The sequence below is a fragment of the Coregonus clupeaformis genome, unplaced genomic scaffold (genome assembly GCF_020615455.1).
Source record: "Coregonus clupeaformis isolate EN_2021a unplaced genomic scaffold, ASM2061545v1 scaf0011, whole genome shotgun sequence".
NCBI lineage: Eukaryota > Metazoa > Chordata > Actinopteri > Salmoniformes > Salmonidae > Coregonus > Coregonus clupeaformis.
Window position 1 is genome coordinate 1,370,504 of NW_025533466.1, and position 18,034 is coordinate 1,388,537.

At 43.1% G+C, this 18,034-nt stretch overlaps 1 protein-coding gene across 1 annotated transcript in view; it reads right to left on the reverse strand.

Moving 5' to 3' along the window:
- Positions 1-677: 677 nt before the first annotated feature.
- LOC121585124 (F-box/LRR-repeat protein 17) overlaps positions 678-18,034 on the reverse strand; it is a 360,813-nt gene continuing 343,456 nt past the window's right edge. Inside the window, 1 exon segment of the mRNA XM_041901487.2 lies at positions 678-3,145. Coding sequence (XP_041757421.2) covers positions 3,008-3,145 — 138 coding nt within the window. The 3' untranslated portion in view covers positions 678-3,007.

Sequence of the window (18,034 nt, forward strand, 5' to 3'; positions counted from 1 at the left end):
GCTAACTTCGCAGCAGAATCAAAAAGGCTGTCAACTCAGGCTGTCAGTTTGAAATAAGACAGGAAGCTGTCATGTCAGGGAGTTTTTCCCTTCCTGTTTGACATTAGCTTCCCTGTTTCATCCTCCGACATGAAACAAACAAACACCTTGAACAGGAAATGAGCACTTGAAAGGGACAATATCCTCCTCTTGATCGTCAAAGACAGGGGACATATTGAATGACAGCTTTTAGCGCTTTGACAACGTCGCTAGCGTGCTGGGAGGCAAGCTGACGCCTCTCCTCGTCTCAGATGCGTGGCTGCTATGATGCGAACAAAGTGCTGACCTTGAAATCACAAGATTCCCTGCAACGAGAGAGAGACTGGTTGATATGAGGGAACTGCTGAATATTCACAGTATCAAGGTATCACTCTCTGAGGAATGATTCCAGTACAGCTACTAGGCTTTGGCATGCAACTGTATATCTTAACAGAGTGGATGGTTCCAGGATGTGACTTGCCCAAAAATCTACCTGGTTATGTTTTATAGTCCAATTTGATGTTGATGAGGAGAACACTTCATGTAGCATGTTAAAGATTAATTTCAAATGTCACTTCATGTTTATTTCTTCTATCAAATAGAGAGCAAACACATGAAAGAAATAAGAGACTAAGAGAGAGAGAGAGAGAAAGAGAGAGAGCGCTTTAAGTAGTAGTGTTTTATTCATCTGTATGTAAATCCAGTCGTTTACTGATTGCTTTAACAAATCAGGGATCAAGAGTGCCAACATCAAGCAGAGAAAAAGAAAGTTCATGTCGAGATTACAAAAAAACAGGTGTGGGGGTGCAGGGGAGGCAGGGGAAGAGGACTCGATCTGAAGTCTACAAGTCCTGACAAGGGATGTGTTCTTAATTGTCTCAAATCTCTATGTTTCTGTAAAAATATTACAGTGCTACTCCAAATCCTAAGCTCAGAAAACTACTAGTGTATACTGTCGAGTGACGGCTTCTAAAAAAAATGATTCCAGTTGGTTCAGACCATAGAAAAATACCCTGGTTATTTGCTTAATGAACATACCATTGACAGATGAGGAACAGATGAGGAACGAGAGAGAGAGAGAGAGAGAGAGAGAGAGAGAGAGAGAGAGAGAGAGAGAGAGAGAGAGAGAGAGAGAGAGAGAGAGATCTCACCTATTATTTTCAAAAGGGCATGATTATACGTTCTGAGCCAGTATCTTAGATCCTATTGCTAACAAAGATATACTGTAAATGCATGGCTACACAACTAATACTGTAAATATATGCTCAAACAAAACCAATATTGGGCTAAGTATAATCCTATAGTACAGTATACATACTGTGGAAATCACTAAGTTCTCATACAGCCGAGCACAATCCAAACCATTGATTATTACACCATCCTAATGGTACAGTATACAACATCATCTTCAACTGAGAGAAAGAGACAAAAACCATATCAGAGAAAGACATTACAAACTCTGACCCATCTACGTTCATTTTTTCTTTTCTTTTTTTTAACATTAAGAACAAGTACAGATATCTTCAAGACGATGTTTCTTTCAGAAGAGTTGAAGTATTGAACCTTTCTTCAGCCAGGTAAGTCATTGAGAACAAATAGCATTTTACAATGATGACTTTAAAGTGTAGGTTTCCATCAGTGAAAGTAGAGAGTTTCTCTGATTTACTCGTGTTCAGTGCTGAGAAACTACTCCTTCGGAACATGCTGAGCCGTTCTGGATAGGCTGACATTGCCCCTGACCACTGGTCCAGGGTCAGATATTGATTAATCTCCCTGATGGTTAAGGTTAGGATAAGGATCATCTGATCCTAGACCTGCGAGAGCAACTTCTACGTTGAACCCACTGTGTACTGTGACAGTAACAATGATTAGGGATGGCATTCAATGAAACCTGCCCTGCACAAACCAATATCCAACACTGCTCCTGTGCCACACAAATGTCCATCAACTATGTGAACGACATTTACTAGATGAAACTAAAACATATTAAGATTTGGAATGAAAATATGCATTTTAGTGAGCTGGAACAATATTTCCTTGCAGTTCTCCCGTGCAACTTGATTGAATCTCTCAACTGTACTATTTTATCAGGGAGTCATAGCCATGGTCCATCAGATGGGGCTTTGTTCCATACTGGGAACCTCATATTAGGTCAGGAGTTTACCCTGACCATGTGAGCTCAACAGGAAAAACTAGCCTATATCTTGGATCTGGAGTTTATCCTGATCAGGTCACATGGTCAGAGGACCCTCAGGTCCCTAGAAACACATGACACACCTTTGATACTGTATGAACATCCAACAAAAAAGGTAGAAACACGTCCAGTATGAAACAACATTGACTTCACAGTGATGTCAAAACATGTAGCCCTAATGGTCAACGAGACCAGAGTATAATGTTTTTAACATGTTTAGAACAATGTTTCCTTGTTTTCAGTCGCTTCTCCATATCCTCAAGTCTGCTATTGCATCCAGACTGGAGTTGGAGGGCCCACAAAACTGCCAGCACAGCGGAAGTCAAACCTCAAATGACACCCTATCACCATGTACTGTAGCACTACTTTTGACTACAGCCACATAGGGCTCTGGTCAAAAGAAGTGCACTATGGGCAATAGAGTTCTTTGATACACAAGCCTAAGACAGAGGTATACAGTGATGTACAGTATGATTTGTGTATGACTTATGACTGAACTACAATGGAATCCAAAAAAGATCCATAGATAAAATCAAAAATACATCTACAAAAATAAAAACAACCCAAAAACTACAGACATCTTTCCAGAAGGTGAACATGTGGATCAACAGGTTTGTTAATGAAAGAGTGTGAAGGTATTATTAAGTGTTTGTAGTAGTATGTTTGAAGTAAACATGATTGGCCATGTGGTGCGTTTTCACTTTGACTGTGCACACCGCCTATGTCAGTGTATGTGTGCACATGCATGCGTATATGAGTGTGTGTGTGTGTGTGTGTGGGGGGGTACAGCGGTGGCTATGAGGCGGTGGATGTGTTGGGGCTCCAGCCCATCTGATAGGCTCTCTCCAGGGTTCTCTTGCAGTCCTGCATCACCGTACTGAACACGATGTGAGGGTACTGAACCACCAGCCTCTCCACCGTCTCCTCGTTCACCTGCAAACACAACAGCAGAACACAAGACGCATTAAAGGCACAGTATGATACGGCTGGTTATATTATCGACGACTGAGGTGGCAGAGGAATAGACGCCATAATTCGAGTTAATCAAACAGAATTTGTTTTGTTGTCTGTTCTCTTAGGGTTGAGCCTTGATTGCCAAGGAGACAGTTGTGGGCCTGACAGCCCCGGCCACCTGAGGCTTTAGTGTCTGGTGGTTAAGCAACAGAGCATATCTGTCTAAATGATCCTCATGAGAGAACCAGAGGAGGAGAGAGAGAAAGATACGAAGGGAGAAAGTAAGAGTTCTCAGATAGAGAAAGAGACAAGGAGAGAGGCAAAGAGAGTTCCCAGAAAGAAACAGAGACAGGGAGAGTTCCCAGAGAGAGACAGACTGAAAGAGACTGGGCGTAGAGACAGAAGACAAGCGTCTTCTTCTAATTAGTCCTCTTCATGCTCTAAGGGACAGGGGAATAACATGTAGTCAAGCACCTTCCCTGCGGTTCCATCAATCAGGGTGTCACAGCTAGCCTGAGCCAGGCTGACAGTGAGCAGGCCTAGGAGGGCCCAGGAGACCAAAGGGGTGAAGGATGTTAACCACAATCCACCCAGGCCAGAACCCACCCTGCTGCTGTCTCACTCTGGCATCAGGACACTGTCTAGTGGGAATATGTGTAAACACACACTTCCATGAGAAGAAATACACACATGCACTCACACAAAATGTGCTTTCCTGGTCCGCAGCACTGCTGGTTTTCATTATTCCCCTCTAATCAGGGTCTGATTCAGACATGGGACACCAGGTGAGTGGAATCTCTGGACTGGATCATCAATGACATTCATAGGGTTGCCTAATTCCAGTGACTTTCCCAGAATTCCAAGGTTTTCCAGAAATTCCAGTTGGAAGATTCACGGAATCAGGAGGGAATAAGCCGAAATCCGGAATCCTCCAACCAGGATTTCTGGAAAATTACCTGAAGCAACCCTAGACATTCATCAACCAACTACCAGCGAAAAAAGAAAACCAGCAGTGTGGAACTTGAGGACTGGTTTTGACTCCCCACTGGTCTAGAAAAATAATATTAAAGGAAGAAGTGAAGTTTCTAATGTGTTGTAGAGCAGGGGTTCTCAACCTTTTTCCCCAGGACCCCCTTTTTATTATTGTTTATTGAGATAACCTATATTATATACACCACCAAAACATAGATTTTGTTTAATTTGAGGGACCTAGGAAAATGTTTAGGTTAAGAAGCGCATTTCCTGCTATTCCACGTAGTTTAACAAGATTCATGACAAATTTTAGGTCGGCTATTAAATGATAATAATATAATAATAATAATGGATAAGGAAAAGTCCAGACCCGATTTCCCCAAATGTTATTCCGCTACCAAATATGTTTTATTATTATAATAGAATGTATATGAACCCTCAATTTAAATATACATATTCTCTTTTACAGAAAGATCAATTGACAGCAACAGAGTCACACATTTGTCTCTATTTTAACAAACCTAACACAACGGTAAATCTAAGCGCTGGCAGTAGCGCTATAGGTTCAGGGGTGTGTCAGGAATATTTTTGCTATTTTCACAGCTGTTATTAAAAGGGCTGGGAAAGGGCTGTGTTCTGATGAATAAACAAGTTGTATGTAGAGGGCTTGGTCACTCAAGGCGTTTCATGGCTTAATACGGCATTCTGTAGGTTATTGGTGGTCTTTGCCTTGTTGTCAACTCCAATTTGGCTGGGGGAACGGAATATTCTCATCCTAGTCCATTGTGGATTGATTTAGCAGTTTATTAAATAGCATAGGCTACAATAACGAGTGATAGCAAAAAACTAAAAACATCCAGTGTTTTCTCAATATGTTTGAAGTGTTGACAGTCAACATTGTTGTAATTCGCGTCAACAAGTATAGACCTTTATGCAGCACACTTCTCCTTAAATAAAAAATACAATAAAAATACTAGGCTCCTATAAATTGTATTGTATGTGTGAAGCACGTTCTCAATGAGAAAGATATAGCGCTATAGGACAGAGATATTTGAATAGCCTATGTCTGGAGGAGCAAGAGGCTCTCTTCAATGGGGATGGATACAAGCCAAATGGAGCATGCACTGCAGGTATGTAAATTGTGAATAATGAAAGGCATGATGGAAAAAGCCTCAGGAGTAAACCATTTTAATGACCTTTTATGAATAGGCTAATGCATGGCCAGGATAAGAAAGACACCCTACGTATTGCTGTTGAACCAGCTTTTGTTCTCGTAGAGTAATGGTAGCCTACTGAGTTTTTTAGTTATTTTTATCAAATGAAAAGAAAACAAGCAATTGTTACAGGAAAATAACTTAAATGTTTCTAAATATGAGGGTCACCGGCCGCGACCGGCCGCGACCGGCCGCGACCGGGAGACTCATGGGCGGCGCACAATTGGCCCAGCGTCGTCCAGGGTAGGGGAGGGAATGGCCGGCAGGGATGTAGCTCAGTTGATAGAGCATGGCGTTTGCAACGCCAGGGTTGTGGGTTCGATTCCCACGGGGGGCCAGTATAAAAATATATGTATTCACTAACTGTAAGTCGCTCTGGATAAGAGCGTCTGCTAAATGACTAAAATGTAAATGTAATGAAGGGTTTTTTACACACATAACAAATAATAACAGGAGCTAGCTAAAATAATATACAATACATAGATAAAAAGGGGATGTCCTCACTGTTTTGCTGCTGTCAAACTTGATCTTTAAATAAAGCTTTGGTGATGAAGATTTATTTCAAAGCGGTCTCACCAGCCAAACCCTTTGTTGATTGACTTGATTATTTGGTGAATTGGGCATGACAAAAAACTGCCTTCATTGAGAGGAGGGGAGGCCATGCTTGGTTTTTAATCAAATTAAACGAAATGGGAAAAAACACAAGTTGATGTTTCTAAATACAGTGGCTTGTGAAAGTATTCATACCCCTTGGTATTTTTCCTATTTTGTTGCCTTACAACCTGGAATTAAAATTGATTTTTGGGGGGTTTGTATCATTTGATTTACACAACATGCCTACCACTTTGAAGATCCAAATATTTTTTATTGTGAAACAAACAAGAAATAAGACAAAAAACTGAAAACTTGAGCGTGCATAACTATACACCCCCCCAAAGTCAATACTTTGTAGAGCCACCTTTTGCAGCAATTACAGCTGCAAGTCTCTTGGGGTTTCTATAAGCTTGGCACATCTAGCTACTGGGATTTTTGCCCATTCTTCAAGGTAAAACTGCTTCAGCTCCTTGAAGTTGGATGGGTTCCGCTGGTGTACAGCAATCTTTAAGTCATACGACAGATTCTCATTTGGATTGAGGTCTGGGCTTTGACTAGGCCATTCCAAGACATTTAAATGTTGCCCCTTAAACCACTCAAGTGTTGCTTTAGCAGTATGCTTAGGGTCATTATCCTGCTGGAAGGTGAACCTCCGTCCCAGTCTCAAATCTCTGGAAGACTGAAACAGGTGTCCCTCAAGAATTTCCCTGTATTTAGCACCATCCATCATTCCTTCAATTCTGACCAGTTTCCCATTCCCTGCCGATGAAAAACATCCCCACAGCATGATGCTGCCACCACCATGCAGGGATGGTGTTCTCGGGGTGATGAGAGGTGTTGGGTTTGCGCCAGACATAGCGTTTTCCTTGATGGCCAAAAAGCTCAATTTTTGTCTCATCTGACCAGAGTACCTTCTTCTATATGTTTGGGGAGTCTCCCACATGCCTTTTGGCGAACACCAAACGTGTTTGCTTATTGTTTTCTTTAAGAAATGGCTTTTTTCTGGCCACTCTTCCGTAAAGCCCAGCTCTGTGGAGTGTACGGCCTAAAGTGGTCCTATGGATAGATACTCCAATCTCCGCTGTGGAGCTTTGCAGCTCCTTCAGGGTTATCTTTGGTCTATTTGTTGCCTCTCTGATTAATGCCCTCCTTGCCTGGTCCGTGAGGTTTGGTGGGCGGCCCTCTCTTGGCAGGTTTGTTGTGGTGCCATATTCTTTCCATTTTTTAATAATGGATTTAATGGTGCTCCGTGGGATGTTCAAAGTTTCTGATATTTTTTTATAACCCAACCCTGATCTGTACTTCTCCACAACTTTGTCCCTGACCTGTTTGGAGAGCTCCTTGGTCTTCGTGGTGCCGCTTGCTTGGTGGTGCCCCTATCTTAGTGGTGTTGCAGACTCTGGGGCCTTTCAGTACAGGTGTATATATACTGAGAACATGTGACAGATCATGTGACACAGAGATTGCACACAAGTGGACTTTATTTAACTAATTATGTGAGTTCTGAAGGTAATTGGTTGCACCAGATCTTATTTAGGGGCTTCATAGCAAAGGGGGGTGAATACATATGCACACAGCTTTTCCGTTAAGTTATTTTTTTCATTTCACTTCACCAATTCGGACAACTTTGTGTATGTCCATTACATGAAATCCAAATAAAAATCCATTTAAATTACAGGTTGTAATGCAACAAAATAGGAAAAACACCAAGGGGGATGAATACTTTTGCAAGACACTGTACGAGGTTTACGGGCACAAAAAGCACATATCTCTTGTTCAATGTGCATATGGGAACTGTGCATCACGGCTGGATAGGCTGCGCTTCCGCTGTCAAAAGCCATGCCATAACCAACCGTGTTACCTCTAAGACCAGCTTTCAGTTGGTTTAAATATGCCCACCAGAGAATACTGAAATTGGCACTTTGGCACACGTTTTTAAAGGACACACCTAAGATATTGCCTCCCCTCCCACCTCAGCGCAAGCAAGCTCATATAAGACAGGTCAATTACCAATCCTGGCACCAGGGTTTGAAAATACAAGAGCGCCGGCTTTACCAGGTCGAAATTGCAAACGAGCGTGCGTTTCACAATTGCGCTGGCTTAACGCCAGCCGAAAATAGAGCCCATTGTATAAGATTTCCTTGACTTCTCGAAGAGATACGACTTCGTCGGGCACTTTACCCCTTTGTTTCTAGCCTAAAGCATTGTGGATTCATGCGTCGTTATAGATCGGTACATACAATCATGAATTCGTAAAAAATTAAAAATAAATTACCCCTTAAATAAACGAAGGTCCCATGCCCTCCCCAGGCAACCCTTAGGTTGGGAACCCCTGTTGTAGAGGCTCATTAGAGAACCAAATGACAAGCCCTTGATTGCTTTCATAACATATTATGTATGCTATATTGTACTGAGGAGAATAGAACACTTCCCCCACCAAACTCGTTAATCAAGCCTTAATTACAATTACGAGGGATCTAAAAAATGGGCCTGTCAATTTGATGGGAGGCCATTACCTTCATTAATGCTAATTTAGTGCAGTGCTGTGTGCAGAGTAAACACGCTTGACTCAAAATGGCTCCCAATCAAAGCGCTGAATCATCTGCTAATTGCTAGTTGCAGCAACAATAAAACTATTTAAGCCGTAACACTACCACTGTTTGATGTGTGTGTGTATGAAAGTATTTCAATGACCTGTGTTGTTCTGTTCAGATGATTGGTTTGTTTTGGTCTTTTATGCCTGTTCTGTCTTTTTGACTGTGTTTTTCCCTGTTAGTCAGAACCAATTAATACACATTGGAAAAAATAGAAAGGAAATAAGTTAACTCAGGATATTTATTTAAATGTATTCCGTTAGTGAGAAGTAAGTTGGAGTCAAAAACGTGTTTTGATTTTTTACAAAGGCCATATGAAGGCTTACAGTGCGTTGCAAAAGTATTCATCCCCCTTGCCGTTTTTCCTATTTTGTTGCATTACAACCTGTAATTTAAATGGATTTTTATTTGGATTTAATGTAATGGACATATGCAAAATAGTCCAAATTGGTGAGGTGAAAATAAAAAAATAACTTGTTTAAACAAATTCTAAAAAATTAATAACGGAAAAGTGGTGCGTGCATATGTATTCACCCACTTTGCTATGAAGCCCCTAAATAAGATCTGGTGCAACCAATTACCTTCAGAAGTCACATAATTAGTTAAATAAAGTCCACCTGTGTGCAATCTAAGTGTCACATGATCTGTCACATAATCTCTGTATATATACACCTGTTCTGAAAGGCCCCATTGTCTGCAACACCACTAAGCAAGGGGCACCACCAAGCAAGCGGCACCATGAAGACCAAGGAGCTCTCCAAACAGGTCAGGGACAAAGTTGTGGAGAAGTACAGATCGGGGTTGGGTTATAAAAAAAAAACTGAAACTTTGAAATCCATTATTAAAAAATGGAAAGAATATGGCACCTAAACAAACCTGCCAAGAGAAGGCCGCCCACCAAACCTCACGGACCAGGCAAGGAGGGCATTAATCAGAGAGGCAACAAAGAGACCAAAGATAACCCGGAAGGAGCTGCAAAGCTCCACAGCGGAGATTGGAGTATCTGTCAATAGGACCACTTTAAGCTGTACACTCCACAGAGCTGGGCTTTACAGAAGAGTGGCCAGAAAAAAGCCATTGCTTGAAGAAAAAAAAAAGCAAACACGTTTGGTGTTCGCCAAAACGCATGTGGGAGACTCCCCAAACATATGGAAGAAGGTACTCTGGTCAGATGAGACTAAAATTGAGCTTTTTGGCCATCAAGGAAAACGCTATGTCTGGAGCAAACCCAACAACCCTGAGAACACCATCCCCACAGTGAATAATAATAATAATAATAATAATATGCCATTTAGCAGACGCTTTTATCCAAAGCGACTTACAGTCATGCGTGCATACATTTTTGTGTATGGGTGGTCCCGGGGATCGAACCCACTACCTTGGCGTTACAAGCGCCGTGAAGCATGGTGTTGGCAGCATCATGCTGTGGGGATGTTTTTCATCGGCAGGGACTGGGAATGATGGATGGCGCTAAATACAGGGAAATTCTTGAGGGAAACCTGTTTCAGTCTTCCAGAGATTTGAGACTGGGACGGAGGTTCACCTTCCAGCAGGACAATGACCCTAAGCATACTGCTAAAGCAACACTCGAGTGGTTTAAGGGGAAACATTTAAATGTCTTGGAATGGCCTAGTCAAAGCCCAGACCTCAATCCAATTGAGAATCTGTGGTATGACTTAAAGATTGCTGTACACCAGCGGAACCCATCGCACTTCTAGGAGCTGGAGCAGTTTTGCCTTGAAGAATGGGCAAAAATCCCAGTGGCTAGATGTGCCAAGCTTATAGAGACATACCCCAAGAGACTTGCAGCTGTAATTGCTGCAAAAGGTGGCTCTCCAAAGTATTGACTTTGGGGGGGGTGAATAGTAATGCACGCTCAAGTTTTCAGTTTTTTCGTCTTATTTCTTGTTTGTTTCACAATAAAAAATATTTTGCATCTTCAAAGTGGTAGGAATGTTGTGTAAATCAAATGATACAAACCCCCCCAAAACTCAATTTTAATTCCAGGTTGGAAAAATGGCAAGAGGCGTGAATATTTTCGCAAGCTACTGTATTTCCATGTGAGGTTTTGAGATCCTTCTACTGATGATGTGGACATTACCTTTATACAGCTCAGAATGTATAAAGGTAAAACCTTTGTATTAAATAATGAATATACCTGATCTGATGCACTAAAAACCAATACAATTACAAAAACAAAGGGAGAAGGATAAAGCAAAGTGATGCATGAAATATGAATTACTGCATCATTACAATCTTACAGGATTAATGCCTGTCTTTTTTCAAAATAAATAAATCCCAATCCCCTGTCCTATACTGAGTTCTTCACGGTCCCCTATAAAACAAAGCCATGCCCTTTCCAAGACATGATGACATCACCACACCTGCTTGGTATTTACAGCCAGCGCGCTCGTGCGCACACACACACACACACAATTTGTATTGTGAGCCAGAGTCTATGTAAAGACATGAAGGTCACTACTCAGCACCGTGTGTCTGGGGGTGTTTTCACCAAACCCTGATGTACTACTCTGAAAGAGACCCATATGAAACTGTAGAGCCATAATATGATAGAGCATATCGCAACAGGCTGGTGCTTTTCATCTTCAAATCAAATCAAATTGTATTGGTCACATACACGTGTTTAGCAGATGTTATAGCGGGTGTAGCAAAATGCTTGTGTTTCTAGCTCCGACAGTGCAGTAATATATAACAAGAAATATCTAACAATTTCACAACATATACCCAATACACACAAATCTAAGTAAAGCAATGGAATTAAGAATATATAAATAAATATATGGACTAAGATACAGTAGAATAGTATAGAATACAATATATACATATGAGATGAGTAATGCAAGATATGTAAACATTATTAAAGTGACTAGTGTTCCATTTATTAAAGTGGCCAGTGATTTCTAATCTATGTATATAGGCAGCAGCCTCTAATGTAGTAGTGAAGGCTATTTAACAGTCTGATGGCCTTGAGATAGAAGCTGTTTTTCAGTCTCTCAGTCCCAGCTTTGATGCACCTGTACTGACCTTGCCTTCTGGATGATAGTGGGGTGAACAGGCAGTGGCTCGGGTGGTTGTTGTCCTTGATAATCTTTTTGGCCTTCCTGTGACATCGGTGTTGTAGGTGTCCTGGAGGGCTAGTAGTTTGCCCCCGGTGATGCGTTGGGCAGACTGCACCACCCTCTGGAGAGCCCTGCGGTTGTGGGCGGTGCAGTTGCCGTACCAGGCGGTGATACAGCCCGACAGGATGCTCTCAATTGTGCATCTATAAAAGTTTGTGAGGGTTTTAGGTGCCAAGCCAAATTTCTTCATCCTCCTGAGGTTGAAGAGGCGCTGTTGCGCCTTCTTCACCACACGGTCTGTGTGGGTGGACCATTTCAGTTTGTCAGTGATGTGTAAGCCAAGGAACTTTAAGCTTTCCACCTTCTCCACTGCGGTCCCGTCGATGTGGATAGGGGGGTGTTCCCTCTGCTGTTTCCTGAAGTCCAGGTTCATCTGCTTTGTTTTGTTGACGTTGAGTGAGTGGTTATTTTCCTGGCACCATACACTCCCAGAGCCCTCACCTCCTCCCTGTAGGCTGTCTCGTCATTGTTGGTAATCAAGCCTACTACTGTTGTGTCATCTGCAAACTTGATAATGGAGTTGGAGGCGTGCTTGGCCACGCAGTCATGGGTGAACAGGGAGAACAGAAGGGGGCTGAGCATGCACCCTTGTGGGGCCCCAGTGTTAAGGATCAGCGAAGTGGAGGTGTTGTTTCCTACCTTCACCACCTGGGGGTGGCCCGTCAGGAAGTCCAGGACCCAGTTGCACAGGGCGGAGTTCAAATCCAGGGCCTCGAGCTTAATGATGAGCTTGGACGGTACTATGGTGTTGAATGCTGAGCTATAGTCAATGAACAGCATTCTTACATAGGTATTCCTCTTGTCCAGATGGGATAGTCTCCCGAGTGGCGCAGTGGTCTAAGGCACTGCATCGCAGTGCTAGCTGTGCCACTAGAGATCCTGGTTCGAATCCAGGCTCTGTCGTAGCCGGCCGCGACCGGGAGACGCATGGGGCGGCGCACAATTGGCCCAGCGTCGTCCAGGGTAGGGGAGGGAATGGCTGGCAGGGATGTAGCTCAGTTGGTAGAGCATGGCGTTTGCAACGCCAGGGTTGTGGGTTCATTTCCCACGGGGGGCCAGTATGAAAATGTATGCACTCACTAACTGTAAGTCGCTCTGGATAAGAGCGTCTGCTAAATGACTAAAATGTAAATGTAAATGTATAGGGCAGTGTGCAGTGTGATGGCGATTGCATCGTCTGTGGATCTATTGGGGCGGTAAGCAAATTGAAGTGGGTCTAGGGTGGAAGGTAAGGTAGAGGTGCTATGATCCTTGACTAGTCTCTCAAAGCACTTCATGATGACAGAAGTGAGTGCTATGGGGCGATAGTCATTTAGTTCAGTTACCTTTGCTTTCTTGGGTACAGGGACAATGGTGGCCATCTTGAAGCATGTGGGGACAGCAGACTGGGATAGGGAGAGATTGAATATGTCCGTAAACACACCAGCCAGCTGGTCTGTGCATGCTCTGAGGACACGGCTAGGGATGCCGCTTAAATGTCTTACTCACGTCGGCCATGGAGAAAGAGAGCCCACAGTCCTTGGTAGCGGGCTGCATCGGTGGCACTGTATTATCCTCAAAGCGGGCGAAGAAGGTGTTTAGCTTGTCCGGAAGCAAGACGTCGGTGTCCGCGACGTGGTTGTTTTCCTTTTGTAGTCCGTGATTGTCTGTAGACCCTGCCACATACGTCTCGTGTCTGAGCCGTTGAATTGCGACTCCACTGACGTTTTGCCTGTTTGATTGCCTTACGGAGGGAATAACTACACTGTTTGTATTCTGTCACATTCCTAGTCACCTTGCCATGGTTAAATGCGGTGTTTCGCGCTTCCAGTTTTGTGCGAATGCTGCCATCTATCCACGGTTTCTGGTTAGGGTAGGTTTTAATAGTTACAGTGGGTACAACATATCCTGTACACTTCCTGATAAACTCAGTCACCGTATCAGTATATATGTCGATATTTTTCTCTGAAGCTACCCGGAACATATCCCAGTCCAAGTGATCAAAACAATCTTGAAGCGTGGATTCCGATTGGTCAGACCAGCGTTGAATAGTCCTTAGCACGGGTACTTCCTGTTTGAGTTTCTGTCTATAGGAAGGGAGGAGCAAAATGGAGTTGTGGTCAGATTTGCCGAAAGGAGGGCCTTGTATGCATCCCGGAAGTTGGAGTAGCAGTGGTCGAGTGTTTTAGCAGCGCGAGTACTACAGTCGATGTGTTGATAGAACTTCGGCAACCTTTTCCTCAAATTTACTTTGCTAAAATCCCCAGCTACAATAAATGCAGCCTCAGGTTAAGTGTTTCCAGTTTGCATAGAGTCCAGTGAAGTTCTTTGAGGGCCGTCGTAGTATCGGCTTGAGGAGGGATATACACGGCCTTGAATATAACCAAATAAAATTCTCTTGGGAGATAATACGGTCAGCATTTGATTGTGAGGTATTCTAGGTCGGGTGAACAAAAGGACTTGAGTTCCTGTACGTTATCACAATTAATCAGAAAACATAAACCTCCACCCTTCTGCTTCCCAGAGAGATATTTATTCCTGTCTGCGCGATGAACTGAGAACCCAACTGGCTGGACCGACTCGGACAGTATATCACGAGAGAGCCGTGTTTCCGTGAAACAGAGTATATTACAATCCCTGATGTCTCTCTGGAAAGAAACCCCTCGACCTGAGCTCGTCAACTTTATTATCCAGAGACTGAACATTAGCGAGTAATATACTCGGAAGTGGTGGGTGGTGTGCACGCCTCCTAAGTCGGACTAGAAGACCGCTCCGAGTACCTCTCCTCCGGCGTTGTTTTGGGTCGGCCTCTGGAATCAGTTCAATTGACCTGGGGGGAGTGAACAAAGGCTCCGCTTCGGGAAAGTCATATTCCTGGTCGTAATGCTGGTAGTGCTGGTGAGTTACCGCCGCTCTGATATCCAATAGTTCTTCCCGGCTGTATGTAATAACACAAACAATTTTCTGGGCTAATAACGTAAGAAATAATACTTAAAAAACGAAATACTGTAAAGTTTCCTAAGAGCTAGAAGCAAGGCAGCCCTCTCTGTCGGCACCATTTTAACACACAGATCCAGGATGTCAGCCACACATATCTGGAGCCAGGCATATACTTAGGATATTTACTCCAGTTTAACTTCAAAGATGCAGTTCCTTTGGATCTGAGGGGATCCTAATGTTGTCTGACATGACAATGTGCTGTTGTCAGAGAGACAGAGAGAGCGAGAGAGAAAGAGAGAGACCGAAACAGAAAGACAGAGACAGAGAGCGAGAGAAATAGAGACAGAGAGAGAGGACAAAGACAATCCTTTCCGATACCATATTAAAACCCCCCTCTTTCATTTGGACAAAACATACACAACTCTTAATCAGTAACAGAAACTGAAGTGAAACAGTTGAGCGAAAACATTGGGTTAATCATTTCCATTTCAAGTAAAGACTAGGTTCTGTGTAGCTCAGTTGGTAGAGCATGGCGTTTGCAACACCAGGGTTGTGGGTTCGTTACCCACGGGGGACCAGTATGAAAAAATAAAATAATGCACTCACTAACTGTAAGTCGCTCTGGATAAGAGTGTCTGCTAAATGTAAACGTAAAATGTTCTGTAAAATAAAGTCTAATCCTTTTTCCTGAATGAGTGTTCCTCAGACACCATGTCCCATCTATCTGTGATTTAGAGCTCAATAGTGTCTTTGTGTCTGTGTATCGACAACTGTTCCTTTGCGTTGCACTTCAGCCATCGTTCAGGCTAGCAGTAACTGGCCGGTAGTAAAGGTGACCTAGGCCTTTCAGAGAGTGCTAGCAGTAACTGGCCGGTAGTAAAGGTGACCTAGGCCTTTCAGAGAGTGCTAGCAGTAACTGGCCGGTAGTAAAGGTGACCTAGGCCTTTCAGAGAGTGTTAGCAGTAACTGGCCGGTAGTAAAGGTGACCTAGGCCTTTCAGAGAGTGTTAGCAGTAACTGGCGGTAGTAAAGGTGACCTAGGCCTTTCAGAGAGTGCTAGCAGTAACTGGCCGGTAGTAAAGGTGACCTAGGCCTTTCAGAGAGTGTTAGCAGTAACTGGCCGGTAGTAAAGGTGACCTAGGCCTTTCAGAGAGTGCTAGCAGTAACTGGCCGGTAGTAAAGGTGACCTAGGCCTTTCAGAGAGTGTTAGCAGTAACTGGCCGGTAGTAAAGGTGACCTAGGCCTTTCAGAGAGTGCTAGCAGTAACTGGCCGGTAGTAAAGGTGACCTAGGCCTTTCAGAGAGTGTTAGCAGTAACTGGCCGGTAGTAAAGGTGACCTAGGCCTTTCAGAGAGTGTTAGCAGTAACTGGCCGGTAGTAAAGGTGACCTAGGCCTTTCAGAGAGTGTTAGCAGTAACTGGCCGGTAGTAAAGGTGACCTAGGCCTTTCAGAGAGTGTTAGCAGTAACTGGCCGGTAGTAAAGGTGACCTAGGCCTTTCAGAGAGTGTTAGCAGTAACTGGCCGGTAGTAAAGGTGACCTAGGCCTTTCAGAGAGTGTTAGCAGTAACTGGCCGGTAGTAAAGGTGACCTAGGCCTTTCAGAGAGTGCTGCGTTGCCGCTCTCCCTATTACTGCCAGGGGTTTTAAGAGCCACTCTCACATGCAAATGTTCTCCATCACCATGTAAAATATACATTTACCGCCTGCACCGGGCCTTTCGAGAGGAACCACGTCACTAAAACACCTCGTAAAGATGACAAACGCTGGCGTGGTGTACGGTAGCACTGTGACGTCCCAGGGAAAAAGGGGGTCGTAAATCGATAATCAGATACACAAGGAAAAGATGCATATCAGTGGACAAGGACGAAGAGCAGCCTGGTTGCCAGTCTTTTCCCCCTAATGTTGTTGTTGTTATTGTTGTCATGAGTGGGCTAAAGCAGACACAGACCTGGCAACATGGAGTGATCCTGAGTCTAAGGGAAAATATGAGAACAATTGTGGTGGATAAGGAAAGGAGTAAATGAATACCTGGCATATGTTCCCTGGGACTCCATTCAAACAAAGAGAACATGGAACCCATGTTCCACCATTGTGTTTTAAAATACACATCACCTCAGTGCAGTAAAACAGATCAGATATCCAGAAGGAGAATTAGTATTTAGATGAAGGTGAAATGGAGTATAATTTACTCAAATGTGCACTCAAAAAGAAATGGACGACAACTCAAAACATCCTTCCACTTGTACTGCTCATTATGCGCTCTCTGTAAACATCAAAAGAGACAAACACGGCCAATACTAAAGCCTCTTTCCACTCCCATCCACAGAGTGCATCAGTCACCCACTAAATACATTTGGGGGACAATGTTTCAATGGGCAGTTTAAGCAGCTGAAGAATGCTGTGCATCAGATCTCTCAGTAAAAGCCAGTTTAATAAACAGGCTGGATTTAAACAGGCTGGATTTATAGTGGCCCTAAAAGTGCCTGCAGGAAAAGCTGCAGTTGTAAAGTTTCTAAACGAGTGACTGGACGGACAGCAGATACTTCTCTGGTTCTGATAAGAGCTAAGAGGAGAGGGGAGGAGGAAGAAAGGAGGGAGTAAAAAGGAGAGGAGAAGAGTGCGGAAGGCAACAAGTGTGATTGAACAGACATGGTTGTGAATGGCACATAAAGGGGTCATAACATGCTATGAAAAAGAGTGGGTATGTCGCAAGCAGAGTATGTCTTCATATAGTGCCTTCAGAAAGTATTCACACCCCTTGACTTTTTCCACATTTTGTTGTGTTACAGCCTGCATTTAAAATTGATTAAATTGAGATGTGTCTGTCGCTGGCCTACACAATACCCCATAATGTAAAAGTGGAATTATGTTTTTAGAAATTTTTACAAATTAATAAAAAATGAAAAGCTGGAATTTCTAATAAGCATTCAACCCCTTTGTTATGGCAATCCTAAATAAGTTCAGGAGTTAACATTTGCTTAACAAGTCACATAATAAGTTGCATTTTCTCACTCTGTGTGCAATGATAGTGTTTAACATGATTTTTGAATGACTACCTCATCTCTGTACCCCATACAGTGAGGGAAAAAAGTATTTGATCCCCTGCTGATTTTGTACGTTTGCCCACTGACAAAGATATGATCAGTCTATAATTTTAATGGTAGGTTTATTTGAACAGTGAGAGACAGAATAACAACAACAAAAATCCAGAAAAATGCATGTCAAAAATTTTATAAAATTATTTGCATTTTAATGAGGGAATTTGACCCCTCTGCAAAACATGACTTAGTACTTGGTGGCAAAACCCTTGGTGGCAATCACAGAGGTCAGACATTTCTTGTAGTTGGCCACCAGGTTTGCACACATCTCAGGAGGGATTTTGTCCCACTCCTCTTTGCAGATCTTCTCCAAGTCATTAAGGTTTCGAGGCTGATGTTT